Below are 23,768 nucleotides of genomic sequence, written 5' to 3' on the forward strand. Positions count from 1 at the left end.
AAGCCAGCCAAATACTTAAAGCAGTATGTACATTTATATTTTTGGTGGTGGTTTATACTTTAAAAGAAACAGCTTCCTTTGATTTGCCTCAAATCAGTTCTGGTGGAAATACTTACAGGAACTGGAATAAACCCCAGAGAAGCACAATCAGAAAATGACCGCCTTTGGTAGCACACAGTGTCCTGTGAAGAGCCCTCGGCACAGACAAGCTCCAGTAAAGCACAGTGGGCTGTTTCTAATACTAAGTACTTCACAGAAGAATTTTTGACAAAAATTATTTTCAAAAGAGCAAAGCATCTGTACCCACTGATAGCGATGCAATTCTAGTGTATGATAGCCCAAAGCAAAATGAAATGCCCACGGGGAATTTAACCTAAATTCACTTTCAGTCAATAGTCCAGGAGCACTGTCGTCTCAGTTCAGCCTTACCCTCTTTGTAAGGCTGTCCCTGGGAGCCAGACAGTTTACATCATGAGGGAGTGAACTCAGGAGAGGAACTGCTCACAGTTTTAAGCAGACAATAACTTTTGGCTTTCCTCTTAATGTGCTAATAATAGTGTCTAAAAAAATATGCAATTCTTAGAAAGGTACCACTTCTGATCTCTTTATTATCTGTAACCTTTGGAAACTAATCACATGAAGCTACAAAATTAGCAAATGTCTTGAAATCTGTATATAAAACATAAATTACCTCTAATTTCAAACTCTCATTTATTAGTGTACCACTCAATCTTAAAAAAAAAAAAAAGAAAGCAAAAAAGAAAAAAAGAAAGAAAAAGGAAAAGAATAAAAAACGGCTCCAAAGCTAGTCTTACACCTTTCTTAATAAAAGGAGACTGTTCCTTCTAAGCGCACCCACCCACACCCCAATCTCAAAACACTTCATTTAATTGTCTTGGTCGTGTACATTTCCAAGATGAGATTTTATGTTTCGCTCCCACAGCTTCTGGTTGTCGGAAAAGCCATGCTTTCCTTTATTAAAGGAGTTTGGTCCAGCTGATGTTGGTGTGTCCCTGTGTTAAAAGAAAGTCAGTTTATTCAAATTGTTGTCGTGGTCTGCTTTAAACTTGTTAATATCCATTTGCTTAGCATTCATTACAAATACAAGATAATAGCAGAAGTCCCTGCAGACTTTTTTTTCAATGCCCTTTTAATAAAGGGCTAAGACTTTACATTCAGTGTATCTGCAGTGAGGATAGGAATGGAAAAGGAACCTAGTGCTTTGTACTGTCTTGACTTTTCATGACAGTGTCTCCCTGTTAGCCCAGGCTGACCTAGAATGCAGAGATCCACCTGTCTCTTGTCTTTTCTGTGGGGCGACCCTGGTGTTCTGTTGTGCTACTGAGGAAAGCCTAGGGACTGGTGCACGCTGATCAAGAGCTCTACCACTGAGCTGTACTCCACAATCAAGTGCGCAATTTTCAAGACACATTTAAGGTAACGCTAATACACAATTAACAGTAGATACTGTTAGAGCTCTAAAACTGCCGCTGAGAGCTGGAGGAATAAACTCAGTTGTAGAGTACATATCCAGAATATCGGACTGTGGGTTCAATTCCCATGCAGCAAACAAACAAAATCTTGCAACGTAAGTGACCTAGAACCCACAAATAAGGTTAAAAAACTTAATTTGGTGACTTATAACCAGATGGCTCAGCAGTTAAGAGCACTGCCTGCTCTTCTAGAGGTCCTGAGTTCAATTCCCAGCAACCACATAGTGGTTCACAGCCATCTATAATGAGCTCTGGTGCCCTCTTCTGGTGTGCAGGCACACATGCAGGCAAAGCACTGTATATTAACAAATAAATCTTAAAAAACAGAAACAAAAAAGCCCCACAATATTTGTAAAAATGAAATAAGAATCCAAATATCTGTCAAAGAAATGTGCAGTCATGTTTTATATGAACTCCTGTTTCAATTTTATGTTTAAATATGTGTGGGCTCAGTGGAATACACCTGTAATCCTAGCATTCTAGAAGCAGAGACAGGTGGATTTCTGGGTGTTCAAGTCCAGCCTGGTCTATATAGCAAGTTCTAGGGCAGCTAGGGCTGCATAATGAGACTGTGTCTCAAAAATAATTAATTAATTAATACAAAAAAGTGTGTGTGTACTTCATTTGGGCCTGGTAACAGTATCAGATATGTTTCTAAATTTATATTCTATTAAAGAGAACAGCAGGCTGGCAGCCATGGAACTGCTTTTATTTCAATCATAGACTTAAGGCTTATGAATAGATTTAAATTCTTGTTGGCTCATATGCACATAATATGGACTCATGTAAAACATGTGCAATTTATTCTCCCCCTTGGTTTCCCTATAGTACTGTAATAATTACAAAAAACTATAGTACCTTCCAATATTCTTCATCCTCATCTTTGCTTCTGGAGGCATTTCTTCCGGCTCACTCTGTAGAACAAGTAAATTGAGATGAATACATTCAAATTATTAATTCACTTGGTTATGAGAATGCTATTTTTTTTTTTTCTAGGCAGGGTTTCTCTGTGTAGCCTTGGTTGTCCTAGATTTGCTTTGTAGTCCAGGTTGGCCTCAAACTCACAGTGATCCGCCTGCCTCTGCCTCCCGAGTGCTGGGATTAAAGACACTATCATGCCTGGCAAGAATGCTACATTTTTTGTCTATCATGTGTTTTAATGTCATCAATTTTGTTAAAAGGAGAAAAGTAGTGAATTATCTTTTTTTTTTGTTTTGTTTTGTTTTCAAGACAGGGTTTCTTTGTGTAGCCTTGGCTGTCCTGGACTCACTTTGTAGACCAGGCTGGCCTCGAACTCACAGCGATCCGCCTGCCTCTGCCTCCCGAGTGCTGGGATTAAAGGCGTGTGCCACCACGCCCGGCTTAGTAGTGAATTATCTTAACATTTACTTTTTAAAAAGTAGTAAAACTCCTGTGTTCTACATGTTATATATGTGACCTGGAAACAGCAGTGGTCCACTAAGTACAATTAATATGTTGTCCTTTTCTTTTAATCTTGGGATTAAGAAGATGACTCAGTCAATAAGCATGAGGCCTTGAGTTCAAATGCCAGCTATAGCTATGACAGCTATAATTCTTGTATTGGGAGGTAGACACAGAAGGGATTCTAGGGGCCTGCTGGTCAGCCTGCCTAAATGAATCATCAAGTTCCAAGCCAACTGGACCCTCCTCAAAAACCAAAACAAAAACGGAGAAACTAACTGATAAGACACCTGATACTGAGCTCTGGCCTTCACATATATGTACACATATGTATGAGCACCAACACGCACACGCGCAGACACACACACACACACACACACACACACACACACACACACACACCACTTTAAATCAGCTGTTCTCACAAAAACAAATTTTGGGTAGGATAAAGAGAACGGCAACTCTCATTTACTAATTAGCAAGGATATAAATTGTTTGTACAACCAGAACACAAGAGGTTCCTCAAAAACCTGTAAGTATAACCACAGAAAGAAAACAACTATGGGGGCTGGAGAGATGGCTCAGAGGTTAAGAGCACTGTCTGCTCTTCAAAAGATCCTGAGTTCAATCCCCAATAACAACTGGATGGCTCATAACCATCTATAGTGAGACCTGGTTCTCTTTTGGCCTGCAGGCATACATGCAGACAGACTACTGTATAAGTAATGAATACATACATACATACATACATACATGCATACATACATGAATAAATAAAAGCAACTATGTCAAGGAGAAATGTGAACTGCATATTCTTGGGTGCACGTTTCACACTAGCAAGGACACGGAATCTGCCTAGGTGTCTGTGAGTAAGTGGTTCAAGAAAATGTCAAAGTATATATTCACAAAAGAAAAATTTAACTGACTCTACTGTGGAGGAGAGAGAACAGAAGCCACAGATCCTCCTACAGTCACAATTACAGCTGCTGGAAGCTGCCAGACATGGGTGCTAGAACATTCATTTCCTCTGGAGGAGCAGAAAGCACCCTTAACATTGTGGCATATCTCCAGTCTCCCTCACTGGTATTTTTGAGCCATAACAAAGAATAAAAGAAAAAGCAAGCGAAACTGAGAAGGGCCAGGCCCAGTGGTGCACACCTTTAAGAATGCTGGTCAGCACTCAGGAGGGAGAGGCAGAGGCTGGCAGAGTTTTGCAAGGTCTAGCTATAGATAGAGTGGACTCTGTCTTAAAAAACAAAACCAACTCACAAATTTCTTTAAAATTAAACCATGAGTTATGATGCCTAACTTTGAACAACAAAGCCGTAGCCTAAGGCTGTGCTTCCACTTCTCAATTTGCAAAGATGAATGCGTGTACTCTGTGAAGGGGCAGAGTCAACACGTGAAAGAGAGCACACTGCTAAGATGGTCCCCCTGGAGCACTGCTGCAATATGGGTGCCAACACTTCCCACTTACGTACTCTCCCTACTTTCTATCTTATCTTTCCCTTCATCAACTGAGTAGAGTAGAATGATAAGACGATCAAGGCTAGCCTTGGCTACCTAGTGAGTTCAGGGGCTAGCCTCAGCTATAAGAGGTAGTGCCTCAAAGACAAAAACAAAATGGTCAAGTGAGGTGTCATACACCTTTAAACCCAGCTTGCCTAGTATGCACAGGCTCTAGCCAGGTTTGATCCTCCACACCACGTAAAAATCAAGAGTGTGGTGTGCAGTGGCCCACACCTTTAGTCCCAGCACTTGGAAGGCAGAGGCACGTGGATCTGTGTGTGTTCAAGCCCAGCCTGGTCTACAGAGCAAGTTCTAGGTTAGCTAGGGCTATACAGAGGAACCCAGAAACCCTGCCTTATGAATGAATGAATGAATGAATGAATGAATGAATAAATAAATAAATAAATAAATAAATAAATAAATAAGAAAGAAAGGGAAAAGAAAAACTGGGTGTGGCGGTACATATTTGTAATCCCAAGACATGAGAGGTGGGGCAAAAGGCTTTGAAATTCAAAACCAGCCCCATCAGCCTGATATATGTGTGACCACGACTTTCACAAACTGGAGAAAAACTAAAAGATTCCACTGACCGTCCGTGTTATGGTAGGATGCCAACATTGTAAAGGGCACAAGCGAACTGGGACAGATAAAATAGTAGAGAAGCCTCAAGCTCACTTTGGAACAAACAAACATTCACTGAGAGGAAGTTCTGGCGGACTCGCCTGCACTGCTGCTCCTGCTACAGCTGCTCTTTGTACTCTGCAAGCAGTCACTGAAGAGCCCAGTCACAAGACACTGAAGGTCAGGCATGAGACGGCTAATGGGATTAAAGGCGCTTGCCAGGAGGTCAGAGAACCTACACTGGACCCCAGGGACCCACACAGTTGAAGAGCTAACTCCACATGTTGTTGTTTGACCACTATACATTCGAGTGAACATGCGTATATAGATGTGTGCACACACACAAGTAAATGTCAAAAAGAAATTTTGTAGCCGGGCGTGGTGGCGCACGCCTTTAATCCCAGCACTTGGGAGGCAGAGGCACGTAGATCTCTGTGAGTTCGAGGCCAGCCTGGTCTACAAAGTGAGTCTAGGACAGACAAGGCTACACAGAGAAACCTTGTCTTGAAAAACAAAAAACAAAACAAAACCACCCAGCCCCTCACCCCCCAAAAGGAAACAAACAAAAAAAGAAAACTCATAAAGCCAGGCATGGTGGCTTGTGCACTAGTGACATACACTTGTATGAACAAACAAGACACATCCAGCTTTTAGTTTTGGGTATATGCCTCAGTGGTACAATAGCTGCCTGGCATTTAAAAGGCACTAAGCTCAGGACCAAGCCCTCCCACCCTCCCCCCAAAAAAGAAATAACAAAAGAAGCCCAACTTTCTTAGGCATTACAAAAAGAAAATTTACGAGTATCGCTTTAACTACCATTAGTATAAACTCTAATTTTCTATTAGTATTATGTTCTCTTTTTTAAAAATTTTATTTGTAACTATGTGTGAGTGTAAGTGTGTGTTGTGTGGGATTTGCATGTGTGCAGGTACCTGTGCAAGCTAAAGGAGCGGGATGCCTCTGAGTTAATAGTTACAGGTGTTTGTGAGCCACACGATGTGGGTGTCAGGAACTGAACCCAGGTTCTCTGAGAACAGTGCATGCTTTTAACCACTGAGGCCATCTCTCCAGCGGCCATTATCTTCTTAATATGGACTAGTTAAAGTGAAAAATCAAGGCCAGCAGGATGGCTCAGTAGGGAAACAAGCCGAACAACCCTGAAATATGCCCTGGACCCTGGACAGAAGGAAGGGACGGACTTCCAGAAGCTGTCCCCTGACTTCCATATACATACCGCTGCACACATGCCTTTCATGCACACACCAACTCACACACAGCCTGGGCATGCACACCACCTTTAAAAATAAAGTAAAATAAAACAGGTATTAGCTTACATCTTCATCTTCATTGAAAGCTGCTGCTACTGAAAGAGTTTTTGGAGCAAGAGTTGGAACCGTTTCCTTAGGCTTCTGAAGAAGAAATATTTAACAGAATTATCCCAAGTAAAATTTATATGGACTTGTTTAATAAAAACATAATAGCTCTTAGAAGGTTCAATTTTATTCATTTTTATAATTTCATAAGCTTACACCAAATGCATTACATCGCTGAAAATATGGACTACCAGCAGGTAGGTTTTCTTTACTAATTTTATATACCTAATAGTTTCTCTCACTCATTAGGATTTGCAGCTTAATCTCAGTTAAGCTAAGGGGTACACACAGAAGAGGTAAGTGCCCCACAGTGACCTGCGCAGGTCTGCACTGCGCCTTCAGAACACACGGGCATCACCCGCCTTTCTCTCCCACTGACTTCCTCCCTTTGGCCTGCAATCATGTTCCTCTCCATTGCCTCTTTCTGGTCAACCTAAATTCTTCTCACTGTCCCAGTTAGCCTTCTCACCATGCGTTTCTTTTATATCCCACTGCAATAAGCTCCCATGGTCACCGTCACTAGTGTGCCACATGTGAATCTAATTACCAGCTCCTTTTTCGAAATATTCCTGTTGGCTTCCAGGACAGTGCTTTCTACAGACCATCTCCATCCTCAGACTCCTGATGCTCCTACTCCAGACAGGTACCTGTGAGTGATTCTTCCTACTTTGGTGGATTTCACTTGAAAAGAAAATTTTGATGGCGTTTCTCTGTATTAACAGCTCTGGCTGGCCTGGACTCACTTTGTAGAGCAGGATGGCCTCGAATTCACAGAGCTCCGCCTGCCTCTGCCTCCCCAGTGCTGGGATTACAGGCGTGCGCTCGGATACTTTTTCAGACTATTGATGTTTCTAAAATGCTAATCGGCTTAAGTCTTAAGATTCCTTACTATGCTGTACAGGCCCATTATGACTAGGTCCTAAGGCCTCACTTTGATTTTTGCTTTCCAAACTTTTTATTTTAAACTTTCCATAATAGGCTTTCCTGAACCTAACTCGACCACTTAACAATTATTAACTCCTGCCTATTATTTATAAAAAGGAGAAACTGGACTCCGAGTGTGCTGCAGCAAATTAGAATTATTTGAGTACATGCCTAATGTTTAAAAGTTGACGAGTAGCTGGGCGTGGTGGCGCATGCCTTTAATCCCAGCACTCGGGGGGCAGAGGCAGGCAGATCACTGTGAGTTCGCGGCCAGCCTAGTCTACATAGTGAGTCCAGGATGGCCAAGGCTACACAGCGAAACCCTGTCTCGAAAAACCAAGAAAAAAAAAAAAAGTTGACAAGTAAGTAAAATACTATTCTTTACAAATCAAGTATTTATGCACTTCATGTTTTAAAAAAGATGAAGAGCCAGAGGATATAAAGAAAAATGTTAATGAAGTAAAATGTCATAATCTTTTTGTTCAGAATGAAATTTCCTTTTTAAAGAGAAAAAAAAATTGAAATTTAATTTTTTCATTTAAAAATATCTCTGAAATGAACACCTACAGCACAAATAAAACCATATGCACCTGACCTTTTAAGAATTAAAAATCAGCTGGGCAGTGGTGGCGCACGTTTAATCCCAGCACTTGGGAGGCAGAGGCAGGCGGATCTCCGTGAGTTCGAGACCAGCCTGGTCTACAAAGCAAGTTCCAGGACAGCCAGAGCTGTTACACAGAGAAACCTTGTCTTGAAACACCAAAACCAAACAAAAAACAACCAGCCAATTAAAAAAAACAAACAAGGAATAACTTACTACACTAAACCTTTATGTTACAAAGAGCTGATTTGTAGAGTTATGACTAGATCTGGGATGTGTGATACTAGGTACTAACTCTAAGGCCTCTCTCTCAAATGCTAAGCACTTTCTCTAGAACAGAGCCATAGTACAACATACAATACAAACCATTAATTTTAAAAGACCAACGGCAAAAGTTTTTTTTAAAACATCCCCAATTATTTTTCAGAGAGTTTGTCCAACTAAGGAAAATTCTAATTGTATGCATTCTCTACAAGATGGCTTTTTCTTCAAATGCCCTGATATAGAATTCATAGGCCTTTCCTAATGTGTTCATAAATTCCTGACTATTTTCATGTAAGTTCACAGCCAGTTAAAGCATTTTTCCTTTTTAATGCTTGCTTTACTATATATACTATATATATACTAGGAAAAGCAGATTGATGAAACCAGTCTTTGAGGGCCATTCCAACAGCATACAGAAAACAACTTACACTTGCTCCAAGTCTGATGGAGATGGCGGATGCTTTCTTTGTCGTCTGACTACCTATGGCAAATCCAAACTTGGACATCTTTGTAGGCTTTGTTGGGAGGTCTGCAGCTTCGTCTTCAGCTGCTCGCTTTTCAGCGCTGCGACTGGAACTTTCCCCTCCATTACTGGAAGAAACAGTCTTAGTTTTCACAGGTTTTTCTGCTTCTTCTTCAGGTCCTGGTGAAGTCGAAACAACTTACCAAGATGAGCTATTTTTACTGAGCAGATTGATGGGAGCAGCAACCTCAAAAAGCATCTTTACAAGGAAGATACCTCTGCAGCTGTCACCTACTGACCCAACAGTCTCTTCACTGCTTGTTAGACTGTACAGCAGGAACTGAGATTGTGTGGCAGTACAAGAGGTTCCCATGAATTAACTAGCATAAAATACAGAGCAATGTAAAAAATTATAAACAACAGAGTTCACAAAAGTAAATACCCATCAGCTAAACATTACCCTATTCGTTGTACATTAATCTTGCTTCCATTTGTGGCATTTTGATATTCAGAAATTCAGATCAACAGATTGTCTTCTATAAACTAACTTGCAAATAATCATGTGGCAAGATAAAACACCTGGATAACAAATTCTAATAGCTTCAGTAACACAGGCCTAATCGCACATGACCACTGCTACTTACACTACACTGTGAGTGCAGCCCACAGCCTTGTCCTCCCTCCCTCCCCATACCGAGCCCAGGGCCTTGCATACACCAGGCAAGCACTCTACACTGAGCCACACCCCCAGCTAGGTATATTCTTAAGTGATGTGTTACTCCAGACAGACCTTACAGAGCCTTTGGAGCTGAAAAAGAACTTCAAGGTAATCTCCTGAGAGTTCATCTTACAGTGAAAGCTGGTCTAGTAGCTGTTTTAAGCTACCTGTAAGAGCTATTCAAAGTCAGACTTTGAGTAGCTTATATATTATTTTCTCTTAACGTCCAAGGAAGAACACAGATATATGTAGATGTAGAAAGCAAGATGTCTTTCAGTAATTTTGCTTATATGTGTTTAACAATAACTTCATATCCTGAGTATCTTAGGCTTGCTGTATAAGACAATTTAAGAACGTATCAGAGAGACAGAAGATTGGCTGATCTTTTCTCTAGTTCTACCCTACAGGGTACACACTGAGACAGTGAGTCAAACTCACTTGTAGACAAACAGAAGGTGCTCTAAATGATTGCCTTGACACATTTAAGAAGATGAGGCAAAGGATGGGGGTTTGGGAGTCAAACATAGTAACTGACAAGTAAAAGAACCAAAGACTCAAGTCTTGGCTCCTGCAGTTCCGGAAGGGTGCATCTTTAGATTGAGCAGTACTAGCCGGGCAGTGGTGGCGCATGCCTTTAATCCCAGCACTCGGCAATCAGGGATCTCCGTGAGTTTGACTCGGGCCATCGAGTTCTAGTACAGTCACGACCACACAGAGAAACCCTGTATCTGAAAACAAAAGAAAGGCTGGAAAGATGGCTTAAAGGCTAAGAGCACTGTTCTTCCAAAGGTCCTGAGTTCAATTCCTAGCAACCACATGGCGGCTCATAATCATCTATGTGATCTGGTGCCCTTTTCTGGTCTGCTTGCACACATGTAGGCAAAATACTGTATAAATAATAAATAAATAAAACTTTAAATACAAAATAACATAAAAACCAAAGATTAAGTAGTACGTTGTGGTGCTGAGGATGGAACACAGGGCCTCTTACATGCTATGTAAGTGCTATGCCACTAACGTACATGCCCAAATAGTTTTCTCATTTCCAGACAGGGTCTTGCTGTTTTGCACTAAGGACAGGCATGCTTGTAATTTGCATACCTCTTGATTCAGCTGCAGGGCACCTGGGATCATGGCCTTGTATCACCGTGCTAGTTCAGCAACAAGCTCTTTAAATAGAATATCTGATTTTGTACAGATTTTTAAAAATTAAGTACTTTCTTTAAACTGTCTCAAAAACAAAACAAAACAAAAAACAAAACCAAAACAAACAAAACCTAGATAAATGGATAGGTAGATAAAATACTTTCTTTGGGTCAGGGTTCAGTTTGGGGATTTCCAAAAGACAAAGGTAGCACTATTTTCTTGGAGTGCTATTGTTTATATGTAAAAGTACCTGAATTAAAAGAATGAAAGACTTCGATTCAGTAGCTGAGGACCAATTTAAAACAGAATTTCTTAAACTGGTAGCTGGCCTAGGCTTGTAAACCCCACACTCAGGTGACCTGGTCAGGAAAGGGTAAGTCTGAGGCCACCTTGGTCTAGAGGGCATTCCAGAAACCCTGTCCTGTGCATTTTACTTGCAATCTTAATCAAGTATATTAAAGTAGTAATTGGCATCAACCCAACTGTATTCTGTGCTCTTATATGAAGCTATAAAAAAATCAGCAGATGGCTCAGCAGTTGAGAGACCTTACTCATCTTCAGAGGACTGTGTTAGAGTCCCAGCACCCACACTAGGCAGCTCTGGGGGATCCAACTCTTCTGGACTTACTGGGCACCTGTATTCATGTACACACCCACATGGAGGCATGTGATTACAAATAACTGTGTGCCAGGTGTGGTGGTGCATGCCTTTAATCCCAGCTTTGAGAGGCACAGGCAGGTAGGCCTGGTCTACAAAGCAGGTAAAAACAAAACAAACCAAAAAAAAAAAAAAAAAAAAAAAAAAAACCAAGCAAATAAAAACAAAACAACACCCCTCCCCCCGCAAATAATTTTAAAGAATCTTTTAAAAGAGTCCACGTTGTACTTAGATAGCACTTTCTGTTCACCAGATAAGGATGGCAGGGACTGAAGAAGCTGAGCATAGCACTAGCTCTTATTTCTCAGCCTAAGTAGGTTCAATGTGGCACACAGGCTGGTCATTTTCTCTTCATATAGTCCTCTTGGAAATTATGTAGCAAAATACACAAAACATTTAGAAAAATAACAAATCGGACTAAAATGGGAAAACAGCAGACAAATATATTACTACTAATTGTTATAGAAATATTTGTATCTCTGTGAGTTTGAAGCCAGCCTGGACTACAGACCGAGTTCCAGGACAGCCAGAGCTGTTACACAGAGAAGCCCTCTCTCGAGAAACCAATAAAATAATATAAAATATTTGTAATTTAAAATATTTGCAATTCCAAATATAGGTCATTAGAAAATTATTTCAATCAAATGTGAACTTTGAAATCTATTATTGAATATTAACACTAGTTAATTCATAAATATGGAATGTTCTCTAAATATGCACTACTTTAGTATTTGGCACTTTCCATCAAGGATCTCTACTTTCAGGTTATTGAGCCATTTAGTTTGTTTCTGTATCACTATGTAGCCCTGGCTGGTCTGAGTTCACTATGTAACGTGGATCTGGATTGAGTCCTTCCAGTGCCTAGTGACCTCCTGGGGGTGCTCCCGCATCTGTGTCCAAAGGGCTAGGATTCAGCATTAAGCTTAGTAAGACACTTTGTATCTTAAAACTTTGAAAAACAAATGTTGAATGACTACTGACTAATATTGTGAGTTTAGTAGTGTTGAGTTATAACGGATAAATGAACAAGCATTTTTAAATAGGAAAGCCCTAGCAGTTTGTTTTTAAATTACTTTTAGTTTACATGCACTGTAAAATGTTTTGCCTGCATGTATATCTGTGTGAAGGTGTCAGATCTTGAAGTTACAGACAGTTGTGAGCTGCCAAGTTGGTGCTGGAAATTGAACCCATGTCCTCTCTCTAACCCCAACCCTTTCAATTTGTAACTCATAATTATACAAACTGCTAACTTTTAAATGAAAGAATATTTAAAGACTTCTGTCTACTTCATATTGATTCTAAGCAAACAAAGTGTACAGGTTAATGTCAAATAAACCAAACATCATTCTAGAAGTTTTTCTTTTTCACTGAATTGCTGAGATGGGACCTGGCTTCAGAAGACAATGGTGCTTTACTTTGGGTGGAGGCAGGAAAGCCTGGTAAGAAAATGTAATTCCACAAAGGTAAAGGTACTCTTCATGAACCATGTGGACTCCGGTAGCTTACTCATCTGAAACTAAACAAAACAACAAAAAACCAAAAAACAAGGACCCGAGTAGCTCCATGACAGGCCAGGTGCTCCAGGCACTGAGTTTGACACAGGAAAAGTGCACATTATTTAAGTAGCTCTTGCATAACCCTTGCCACCTTGAAATGGCTATGATTATGCATTAAGTTGCTCGCCTAAATTTCTGTTTAATTTAAAGAGCTACATAACCAAAGAAAAATGTCTAATAAGTCTTTAAAAAAAAGAAGCCTCCCCAAGCAGACTGGTCTGAGAGGGGGTAGTTTAAAAAGCCTCTCGAGTAGAGACACTGTAACTTTAACTGTGGGAATATTCTACTTACTAAAATAGGGTGCAGCATTGAAGTGCATCCTTAGCATATTAGGCCTTGGGTTCAATCTCCAGCATCAATAGAAAGATTAAACAGATAGGAAAAAAAACACTCCTTCCAACACTGTGGGCTGTGCCACGGAAGAAAAATTGCCAAGATTAGACAAGGTTTTCCAAAAGAGCTGAACACTTGCCACAAATGTTATCAATTCAGTCCTATCTATGTGGTGAAATGTTTCAGTCATGATTCCTCTGCATAATTTCATTATAAATGTCCAACCTTAACTGAATCAAATTAAATGAGGCAAATTATTTAAAAAAAAAAAAAAAAAAAGGAATGCAACTTTTTTTTTTGAGACAGGGTTGCTCTGTGTAGCCCTGACTGCCCTTGACTCAGTTTGTAGACCAGGCTGGCCTCAAACTCAGAGCGATCTGCCTGCCTCTGCCTCCCCAGTGCTGGGATTAAAGGCGTGTGCCCAGTTACCAACAAAGACCATAATTTTTCAATGCTGACTGGCAAAGTAATCTATACAACCCCTAACACTGTTGAAATGGAAAACCTTAAAACAATTTTCTCAGTCACGTTAAAAGGATCTTAAATTCAAAGCCACCTAAGATACTTTAGACTACAGTTTTCCCTAAAAATACTTTTAACAATTATGGAGTTATAAAGTAACTAAGAACTAGAATACTTTCCTTCACCTATTTTACTATTTTTTTTTTTTAAAAGAGGGAAGAGACCTGACAAAGTGGCCATGGGCCTGTAATTCCAGTACTCAGGAAGCTAAAGCAGATCGATCCCATCTCCACCAGACAAAGGGGGATGGGGTCAGCTCGCCTAATAGCACTCACTGTACATATTTTTAAAGAAGCAAATTCTGAGAACAAAGTAACACTACATTCACCTTTTCAGGAATTTTTGTTGGCCCGACAATTTAAGAAACTTGGTGGATCCTAGTATTTGCCTTTATGCGCTACTGAACCTATATATTCTCACATGTAAGTATTTCAGGGCTAAGACCCAAGGGATCTAGAAGAGTGAGTTATTAAAACATTCCAAACAAGACACTATGATCCGCTCACACGTGTTAACTATCGGTACGACAAAAGGGCGTAGGGGTAGAGAGACTGCGCGTTTCTTTTCCTGTATGCACACGGTCAAACATTACGGGGGTAGGAGGAACGAAAAGATAGCTATAATCTGAGTGTAATTTCGTGACAAATTACAGAGAGATCACACCCTGACTACTACGCCAACTAAATATCTGACATAGGGTTAGCAGCCTAAGACAGATCTTGCAAAGAAAGCGAATCATCCCTAATTTCAAGCTCCTCCTTGAACCAGATTCCTTCCCCCTGCGCCTCCCCCCCGCCCCGCTACTCCCGGTATCGAGGACTTATCCCATCGCAGGGTTTATAAATGTTATGTCGGAAAATACAGCAACGAGTGGGCTGGGATCTTCCAACCTCCGCAGCCCAAAGGGAGCATCAAATGTTAACTACGTGTAAGGGAGAGGCCGGCGCCCTGGGAAAGCCGGCTTGCGGCCAGTGCCCGCCGCAGCGGCTCGGCGCTCCCTCGCGCGGGGCCCTGAGTGCGCAGCGGGCCCTGAGCTCTCCGCTGTTTGTCTCGCACACGGCCGCTCCGGCTCCCACCCCAGGCTCGGTCTCCCACGTCCCTTCTCGGGGCCGGATGGTAACTGGAGCCCTCTGATCGGAGGAGGCGACGTGGGCCTGGATCCCCGCGGGCCACACCGGGCGTGCCCGGCGCTCATCTGGGCCCGGCTCCGCCTGCGCTAGGGATGCCTTAAGCACCCCTACCCCCACCCCGGGAAGCCCAAAAAAAGGCCGAGCAGCCCCCGCAGCCCGCGACGCTGGGGTTGTGTTCACCTCCGGCGGCTCCGGCTCGCTGCGGCTTCTCTGGCTTCTCCTCTCCCGCCTTCCCGTCCGCCATCTTCCCCGCCGCGGCCTCCCCCTGCAGCCCGGGTAAGGACGTCACGACCCCGCCCAGCAACCACAAAGCTTTGGGCAGGCCAGCGAGGCTGTAGCCTAGAGCGGTTCTGGAACGGGAGACGGAAACGGATGTGACGTCGTTGGCTTGCAGCGGCGGGAACGGGGTGTGTGGTGGTGGGTGCAGGGCGCGACTGCATAGTTAGATGGGAGGTACGCGTTCGTATGGACCGCTTTATCGTGGGCCGGCTGGTGAAATCCTAGGTTTTTACATACTCGGGAGTGGTTGCAGCTGGCTGTTGTGTGTACCTCAATTGGCAGAGTGCTAGCCTAACATTGCAAAAACGTCGATGGGTTTCATCTCCAACACTGCATAAACGAGGTGGTGACACAGAAATCTAATTCCAGCACTTGGGAGAGCGAGGTAGGATCAGCCTGGGATGCAAGAGACCCAGTGTCCAAATAAACAGTACAAGTACCTCTTCAACAGGTGATCAACAGCCAAGATACCATCCTTAGCTACGTAGCCAATTCAAAACCATCCTGAGCTACAAAAGATCCTGCCACATGGGCTGGAGAAATGGCTCAAAGGTGAAGGGCACTGACTGTTCTTCTAGAGGTCCTAAGTTCAATTCCCAGCAACCACATGGTAGCTCAGAACCATCTATAATGTGATCTGATGCCCGCTTCTGGCTTGCAGATGTACATGCACACAAAGCACTGTATACATAATATATCTTTAAGAAAGAAAAAAAAAAAAAAAAAGATCCTGCCACCAAAACTAAAACACAAAAATAAAAAACCCAGAGTACTATGGATGACGGTAAAGTGCTTGCCTCTCAAGATCAGAGTTCAGATTCCTAGAACTCACATAAAAGGTGGGATGCCTCTAGACCTGGTGCTGGGGAGCCTGAAACAGGAGGATCTCTAGGTTTTCCTGGCCAGCCAGCGCAACTAAGTCAGCCAAACTTGTTTGTGTAAGACACCATACCAGTGGGACCTGGGATGGTGGTGCATGCCTTTTACCCTAAAGGCAGAGGCAAGGTGACCTTGAGGCCAGCTTGGTCTACATAGAACATGTCTCAAAATAACTAAACCAAGACATGTATGTACACATCAACACATACTCACCAAAAAATTAGAACTGAAAAGCAGCCGCTTTTTATGGCACCTTGTATAGGGGTTGTCCTGCATAAAAGCTGCTCTGTAGTTGTGAATGGGTAACGCAAGTTTCAAGTAGAGCATGGGGGAGGTGCTTTGTTATCTAAGTCGAAGTTCTCAGTTCACTTTAGCATGGCTAAAGTGATTGGCAAACTATCATGTATTTAGTTCCTTTTGTTTTACCATTTCTCCTGTATGGCTTTACAAACTAAGATTCTCACATTTCTTGTGCCAGTAATGCCAGCACTTGGGAGGCAAAGGCAGATGGATGTCTGTGGGTTTAAGGCCAGACAGAGCTATACCCTAGGATCCCATCTCAAAAAGAAACGATATACCACCCTAGGTTACTCCTAATCTTGAGTGTCATGTGTAACTTTGGCTGGCCTCCGACTTGCTGTTGAGGCTTTCATTTCCAGAAAAACCCAAGAATCCAAACCATGTGGCTGGGACCATCAGAATGCAAGTTTAGTTCTCAGCACCCATGCTGGGCATCTCAAAACTACTTGTAACTACAGTAAGGGATGTTTTCCTCTGGTCTCATGGGTACACATGCACGTCACAGTCACACTAGCAAAAAAAAAAATGTAATAGTATCCATTAACCAAATACTTTTTCCAGTGTTTGTATTCATGTGTGTTAACGCCTGTGTGATTGGTATATACCACATCTGGTAATAGGTACCCTTAGAGGCCAGAGTGTCAGATCCACTGGAGTTACAGGTGGTTGTGAGACACCTGGTGTGATGCTGGGAGCTCAAGTTCTTTGCAAGAACCCACATCCTAATCCAGATGCATTTTGCCCCCAAAGAAATGGGTTTTACATCCAAACTCATTTTTTTTTTTTAAAGATTTTATTTATTATTTATATAGTATTCTGCCCACATGTGTGCCTGCCCACCACAAGAAGGCACCGGATCTCATTACAGATGGTTGTAAGCCACCATGTGGTTGCTGGGAATTGAACTCAGGACCTTTGGAAGAGTAGACGGTGCTCCTAACTGCTGAGCCATCTCTCCAGCCCCCAAACTCATTTCTGATGGTATATGGAAACCAACATGCCAGGGAAAACCAATTTTTGGATAACCAAGATTGTGCTAAGCAATATACCTTACCTTAGTGCTTATAACATGCCCAGCATTGTATACAGGCTTTAATTTCATAACTACTACATCAAACATTTAGAAAGTTTTACTTCCTCTTTTCTCATGAAAAAGTAGTTTGACATGGATAAAGAATATGTGTAAAATAAAACAAAAAAAGAATTATGTGTAATAGAGCCAGGCACAGTGATAATCCCATCATTTGAGAGGTGGAAGCAGAGAATTTGGAGTTGAAGTTGGCATAGGCTACTTGAGACATGCCTCCCTACTCCCCGCCCCCCATCCCTACAAAACAAACAACCTCCAAAACAAAAAAAAAAGAGAACAAAGAACAAAGAATCTGTTTAAGAAAAAGCTAACACAATGATATAACTATCTTATTTTATTCAATTCTAAATGAATCTATAAACTGTTTTTTTTTTTACAACAAATAAAACATACTTTCAAAGTTTTGCAGATATTTAAATAAGACATAGTCCAGCAATGGTGGCACACATTTATGGTTTTTTTGTTGTTTTTTGTTTTTTGAGAAAGGGTATCTCTGGCTGCCTCTGCAGACAGTATACACCTTTAATCCCAGCACTTGGTAGGAAGAGGAAGGCAGATTGCTGAGTTGGAGGCTAGCCTCATCTATACAGCAACTTGCAGGGCAGACAAGGCTATACAGAGAAACCCTGTTTTAAAAGACCAAAACAAACAAAAAAATCAAGCAAGTAACCAAAAAAACACCTTTACTTTTAGTCTGGAAAGATTACTTTTAAGAAATAATTCCACTTATAAAGAAATACACTATTTTAACTATTTCCAATCTATTTGCTTATCACATTTTTGCATTCAGGTCACTTTTTCCATGTGCGTGCATTTAAGGAGCCTTTTGGAAAGGAACTTAAAGTCTTTGTCTTCTTCAGTTTCCTCAAAATGTCCTGAGGATGCTGAGAAATCTCTAGATAGCCAGAATGCTTTCTCTTGGGAACAAACTTGAGAGCCTCTTCCCAGCTACCCGTGTTTTTCATGCAGAGCAAAATACGGATCATTTGATCTAAGGTGAGATTTTTGTTACCAATGTCCCACTGTAAATATTTATCTAATGGAAGGCGTTCCGTTGCTAAATTTAGCCGTTTAGCCTTGGCGAGGGATGTGCCTGTTTGCATATTTTTATCAACAAATGATCCAATTACATACATTTTATCATGCTTGAAGGTAGTCATAACATTGGGAGAATCTGCAGTTAAATATATAATCTTGTCCTTTGGAAATACATCAATGGGAGACTTTTCTGTTGCTGTTATGAGCAATTTGTCCCATTTTTCTCCATAACGTTTAACTAACGCTCTATGATAAGCACTATCTATTTTAAGATTGCAGAAATAAATGTGGAAAGGATCAACACTTTTTCTGTTCCATCCTTCACTTTCTAAAAGTTGAGAAACAGTATTCTGAAGTTCACTTGGTTTCATATAATTATCATAAGCCATGTCAAAAACCAAAGGTTGTCCAAACTGCATAGCCTGAACACCCTTCCAGCCCAGAGCAGAGTTCTTCCGCAATTCCCAGAGCCGAAGAAACATGAAGTCCTGCTGTCCTCCCGCCGGCATCTCTACCAGCCTGGCCTTCCTGGCCTCTGCTTTCATTGCCTTCTTTATTTGCTTAGCTTCTTTTGCCTTCTCCTTAAGATATAAATACTTCAAGTACTTCCTTTTGGCTGATTTAGAAGTACATTCCACAAGTGTTTTCAGCTCTTCTTCAGTGATATGTTCCGGGACATCTTTGCTAAGTAATCTCCACATCTCAATTAATTCTCTGGTGGCAGCTAGAGAATCTTCATCTTTGTCTGAGACCACAGAAACAGCATCTTCATGAATGCTAGATTTCATTGTAGTTTTCCACCCGTCCAATTCTAGCTGTTCAGGAGGGGATGTACTGTCCTTATTATGACAAGACAAAGAAGGTACTTTGGAAGACATATATCTCTGCAGAATTGTTGAATGTGAAACCCTTCTCTTCCTATGAAAGAGAAATGGCACCAGTAACCTGGCAAAAGGTCTTAGGAAACAGACGGTAACATTCATTTTGAAGAAATGTGAGGAGCCCCTATAAAAGGAAAGTTAAAATTAAGTTAGATAAAGATTTTTAAAACTTTTTCAGTGTCCAACTGGTCGGTCTCCCTCCCTCCCTCAGACTGTATATGGGATTTTTTGATGAACATGATTAGTGGGGTACATGACTCATCGCAGTGGAAGTCCATAGAAAAGCTGGGTCTGCCACCACAATTGGGGATATTTTGATCCCACAGCCATCAGGGACAAATCATCTTTCAGCTACCATGGATTTAAATTTGTCTGCATCTTGGGAGGCAGAGGCAGGCGGCTCGCTGTGAGTTCAAGGCCAGCCTGGTTTACAAAAGTGAGTCTAGGACAGTCAAAGCTACACAGAGAAACCCTGTCTTGAAAAACAAAAAACAAAACAAAACAAACAAACAAACATTGCATCAAATTTGGTGAAGCCCCACTTCTCTAAGATGTGGATCTTCTGGCTGTTAGGAAAGCTGAAGTTGGTTCTAGCAGGGCCTCAGTCACACATTCCTTATTCTGCAGCTTGGTGGACAGCAAATGCAGAGGATGGACTCTAGGACCTGACCAATGTGAACCCCAGCACTGCACCCAGCAAAAACCCCATGGATTTGTCTAGAGCCTAGGGTGGAGTTAGCATTGAGATGAGACATGATTATCCACCTAAAAACTGTCTCCAAGGTCCCGTTGGGCAACCTGCACATTCAGCAGGCTGCATACACTACCAGGAGGATGCTGTTTGCAACCACTGCACACCAGACGCCCACGAGGAAAGGAAGCTGGTCGGCTTAATTGGCTGCAAAAGGCAATTGATTTCTGAAGCACAAAGTGAAACCTTTGAAAAAGATAGATGTTGCATAGCACTAATTTCACTCCTAAGCAGCTGGGCGTGGTGGCGCACGCTTTTAATCCCAGCACTCGGGAGGCAGAGGCAGGTGGATCCCTGTGAGCTAGAGGCCAGCCTGGTGTACAGCATTTGTTTCAGGACAACCAGAGCTACAATGAGAAACACTATCTCAAAACAAAAACAAGGGGGCTGGAGAGATGGCTCAGTGGTTAAGAGCACCGCCTGCTCTTCCAAAGGTCCTGAGTTCAATTCCAAGCAACCACATGGTGGCTCACAACCATCTGTAATGTGATATGGTGCCCTCTTCTGGCTTGCAGGAGTACATGCAAGCAGAGCACTATATACATAATAATAAATAAATCTTTAAAAACAAACAAAAAACAAAAACAAAAAAAACAAAAACAAAACAAAACCCAAACCCAACCAGACGTTAAAGATTTATAAATAAAAACACTGATATCAGACTCTGAGAAATATTTAACTTAGTATCCTGAGGCCCTGAGTTTGACAAAGGGATTTCAAAACCATTATCTTGGTCCAGGCATGGCAGTGTAGGCCTTTCATCCCATAAGATGAATAAAGTAATTAATTAATAAAAATATAGTTGAGTTTTTCTCTTATAACTAGTAAAGAGAGACTTCTTATAATATAGAAATTAAAACCTAAAAATAAAAAATATTTGTTTACAGGGTCTGCACTCTTTAGCACAGGCTGGCAAACTCCAGACAGATCTGCCTCAGCCTCCCGAGGTCTGAAACTATAGGCCTGCCCCACCACTCTCACTATAAAAACCTAATTTTAAAAGGATTTTATCTTAAAAGTTCTGTATGTACATCGGTGTAGGGCTGGTTATTGGTGCGGGCATGTGGGTGCCTTAGGAGACCAAAGGCATGGGACAACCTGACCAGAGATACAGGGAGTTAATTGTGAACTGTCTGAAATGGTTGTTGAAAACCATACTTAAGGGCTGGAGAGATGGGTCAGAGGTTAAGAACAGTGGCTGTTCTTCCAGAGGTCCTGAGTTCAATTCCCAGCAACCATATGGTGGCTCAGAACCATCTACAATGAGATCTGGTGTCCTCTTCTGGGATGCAGACATATTTGTAGGCAGAATACTGTATAAATAATAAATCTTAAAAAAAAAAAAAAGAAAGAAAGAAAGAAAGAAAAGAAAACAGAAAAAAGAGCTCGGTGGCCCTGGGTTCCTGGTGTTTTAGTTCCCGGTTAGGCGGGTCCGAGGCTTGAGTGGGAGGCTTTATGTTTCCAGCTCTACCAACGAGATTCATCCTCTCTCACCTTGAACCTGTGACCTTCCTGCCCCTAGAGTACTTGAAATAATAGGAATGGACTTTTGCTTTTAAAGCTCAGGACACGATCTGATGCTAAAACTTGTAGTCTCTCACACGTGGAGGCTTCAACTACAGTTTCCAGTTCAGAGCTGAGGAACCCTGAGTCACTTGAAAAACTTACTGTTAGATGCCCTGTTGGTGACAAAGCATGTGGACAGTGCAGCCCTCATCGAACTCCATGAAAGGAGCCTGTGCGTGACATCACCAGGATTTAGCATAATGCCAAGTGATGTTCGAACACTTGTGAATGGATTCGCCAAAAACCCATTGATAACCCGAAGGGAAGGGTTGTAATTCAGGGAAAAGGAGGATTACAAATGTGTCCGAGCAGATACCATTCTCTCTATGCTAAGAATGAGAACACTGGTGTGGTAGTGGCGGAGACCCAGAAGTAATCTTGTGGTGGCCACTTACACTGCAGGCATGTATCCTAGTGTCGGCGTGGAAGCCACAGAGAAGCTGGGAGATTATCTAAGAAATAGAGGATGTTAAATCAAGAGACAACTATTGAAGAGAACTTTGTTATTTTGGAAGAAAAATATAGATCCTTAAGAAAAATATTTTGTGGTTGAACAACACTGAGTGGAAGGTTAAAACAAAGACTGGGTTAAGCAAACAAGTTTTCCTGTTTCAAAGAGGTCACCGTCTGGAAGCACCTGAGCAGCTTGTTCCTCTTCTTTAAGCATTGGTCACTGACACGAAAGCTGAGCGCACTAACGGTTTTTCACAGGGCAAGTCGGTTGAGAGTCTTACCTCCAAGTCCCCACACATCTTGCCAGATATGCCGAGAATATAGGCCCTAGCCACGTCCTGTGTGTGAAGCACTTGGACATCGAAGGTAGAGGGCAACGCTGGGAGTCAGTTCACTTCGTCCACCATGTCGGTGGTGGGAACGGGACTCCCGGCGAATAAACCCACCGAGCCATCTCACTCGTTCCCCTAACCACTCTGTGCCTAGGCCATGTCAGTGTCATGTTATCTTAAAAGGCTTGTTAAGTACTTTCTGTCAAAGAGGTAGAGCTCCTGATCCAGTGCCCCTTTATTAAAGTATAGATCACATTGCAAAAAAAAAAAAAAAAAAACCATACTTAAATCCTCTTAAACACTGAGCCGTCTCTGCAGCTCCCGCCAACTTAATTTTAAAGTGCAATAACGGAGAGGGTTTTGGTAAACATGGCTTCTGATTCAGGTAATATACTTACGATTTGTAAATCACTGCCTCACCTCGCCTGTAGTTCTTTGGGCACGCGCTCCACAACCTGTATCGCCGGAAGCGACCGAGCCAACACAGCACCAGAACCCCAGCGGAGGGAAGTCCGCATGTACCAAGACTGCAGCCACGGCGCACAACGTCAAGACACGCCGACCTGCACAGCACAGGGCGTAGAGAGGCCAAGAATTCCCGCTGCGGCCGCCGGAAATCCGGTGCCACCGGAAGCCCCGCCTCTTCCGGCGCTGTCTCTGACGTTAGGCGACTAGCATTTTGCCCGCTTCTAGTCGCTCTGCGGTCTTGCTGACAGGCTGCGCGTGAGTCCTTGTGCATAAGACTTTGAGTCAGCTCGGGACTCGTTACCGGCGCCCCGCCGCCCCATTTATTGATTTGCCGTTAGAGCTCGAATACTAACAGGCTCTCAGCTTGGGTACTCTAGTTATACACATGTAATAACAAAATGATCTGACGCAAGTCTTAGAGTAATACTTGAAAATTTAATTCTAGTGTGGTGGCACACGCCTATAATCCCAGCACTCGGGGCGGCAGATCCCTGTGAGTTAGACACCAGTCTGGTCTATAAAGCGAGTCCAGGACAGCCTAGGTCTCACAGAGTAGCCCTGTCTCGAGAAACAAAACCAAAACAAAAATAATTCTAGCGCGGCGTCGCGTCACACACCTTTAATCCCAGCACTAGGGAGGCAGAAGCAGAGGCGGCAGAATTGGAGGCCAGGTTGGTCTTCAAAGCGAGTTCCAGGACAGCCAAACTAAGAAAAAGTAAATTTAATTCTAAATCTGATCCATCAGTTTACCCTCAGTACCTACTGCAGTGTGAACATACCATATTATTCAGGTGGAGAACTGTTAGTCCTCAGACCAGGCTAGCTAAAGCTACTCAGTAAGACCCTGTCTTTTGTTTTGTTTTGTTTTTCGAGACAGGGTTTCTCCGTAACACAGAGTTCTGGACTCGCTTTGTAGAGAAGGCTGGCCTCAAACTCACAGAGATCCGGCTGCATCTGCCTCCTGAGTGCTGGGATTACAGGTGTGTGCCACTGCCCTT

General features: G+C 42.3%; 2 protein-coding genes, 1 non-coding gene and 1 pseudogene across 6 annotated transcripts; 1 reads left to right on the top strand and 3 right to left on the bottom strand.

The window, feature by feature from the left end:
• Nucleotides 1–576: 576 nt before the first annotated feature.
• Nucleotides 577–15,064, bottom strand: Pcnp (PEST proteolytic signal containing nuclear protein). Of its 4 annotated transcripts, XM_051150051.1 has the most exons (6): nucleotides 14,914–15,017; nucleotides 8,874–9,050; nucleotides 8,636–8,798; nucleotides 6,380–6,454; nucleotides 2,352–2,407; nucleotides 577–1,013 (listed from the first exon to the last, which is right to left on the bottom strand). In XM_051150051.1, exons 2-6 carry the CDS (start codon nucleotides 9,041–9,043, stop codon nucleotides 887–889), a joined length of 591 nt encoding a protein of 196 aa, XP_051006008.1. In that variant the 5' UTR covers nucleotides 9,044–9,050; nucleotides 14,914–15,017; the 3' UTR covers nucleotides 577–886. The 4 variants fall into 4 exon arrangements, with proteins under 4 accessions (XP_051006008.1, XP_051006009.1, XP_051006010.1 ...); XM_051150052.1 differs by lacking the exon at nucleotides 8,874–9,050 and having other exon boundaries at nucleotides 8,636–8,850; nucleotides 14,914–15,064; XM_051150053.1 differs by lacking the exon at nucleotides 8,874–9,050 and having other exon boundaries at nucleotides 14,914–15,033.
• Nucleotides 15,065–18,046: 2,982 nt separating this feature from the next.
• Nucleotides 18,047–19,348, bottom strand: Trmt10c (tRNA methyltransferase 10C, mitochondrial RNase P subunit). Its single transcript, XM_051150055.1, has one exon. The coding sequence runs from the start codon at nucleotides 19,300–19,302 to the stop codon at nucleotides 18,073–18,075; it is 1,230 nt and encodes a 409-aa protein (XP_051006012.1). The 5' UTR covers nucleotides 19,303–19,348; the 3' UTR covers nucleotides 18,047–18,072.
• Nucleotides 19,349–19,970: 622 nt separating this feature from the next.
• LOC127193538 (small nucleolar RNA SNORA70) lies at nucleotides 19,971–20,104 on the bottom strand. Its single transcript, XR_007831173.1, has one exon. It is a non-coding gene; the product is annotated as a small nucleolar RNA SNORA70 (small nucleolar RNA).
• A 1,487-nt stretch (nucleotides 20,105–21,591) lies between these two features.
• On the top strand, nucleotides 21,592–21,990 carry LOC127192983 (profilin-4-like; annotated as a pseudogene).
• The last annotated feature ends 1,778 nt before the right edge of the window (nucleotides 21,991–23,768 follow it).

This window comes from Acomys russatus, chromosome 8, assembly GCF_903995435.1.
Source record: "Acomys russatus chromosome 8, mAcoRus1.1, whole genome shotgun sequence".
In the NCBI taxonomy this organism is placed as follows: Eukaryota; Metazoa; Chordata; class Mammalia; order Rodentia; family Muridae; genus Acomys; species Acomys russatus.

Excerpts from the sequence above, each read along its gene's own strand:
- Pcnp (XM_051150051.1), bottom strand. The coding sequence starts at position 9,043 with ATGGGAACCTCTTGTACTGCCACACAATCTCAGTTCCTGCTGTACAGT. Across the intron at positions 8,799-8,873 it reads AGTAAAAATAGCTCATCTTG|TAATGGAGGGGAAAGTTCCA; the intron begins GTAAGTTGTTTC and ends TGTTTCTTCCAG. Across the intron at positions 6,455-8,635 it reads CCATCAGACTTGGAGCAAGT|AAGCCTAAGGAAACGGTTCC; the intron begins GTAAGTTGTTTT and ends TTTCTTCTTCAG.
- Trmt10c (XM_051150055.1), bottom strand. The coding sequence starts at position 19,302 with ATGAATGTTACCGTCTGTTTCCTAAGACCTTTTGCCAGGTTACTGGTG.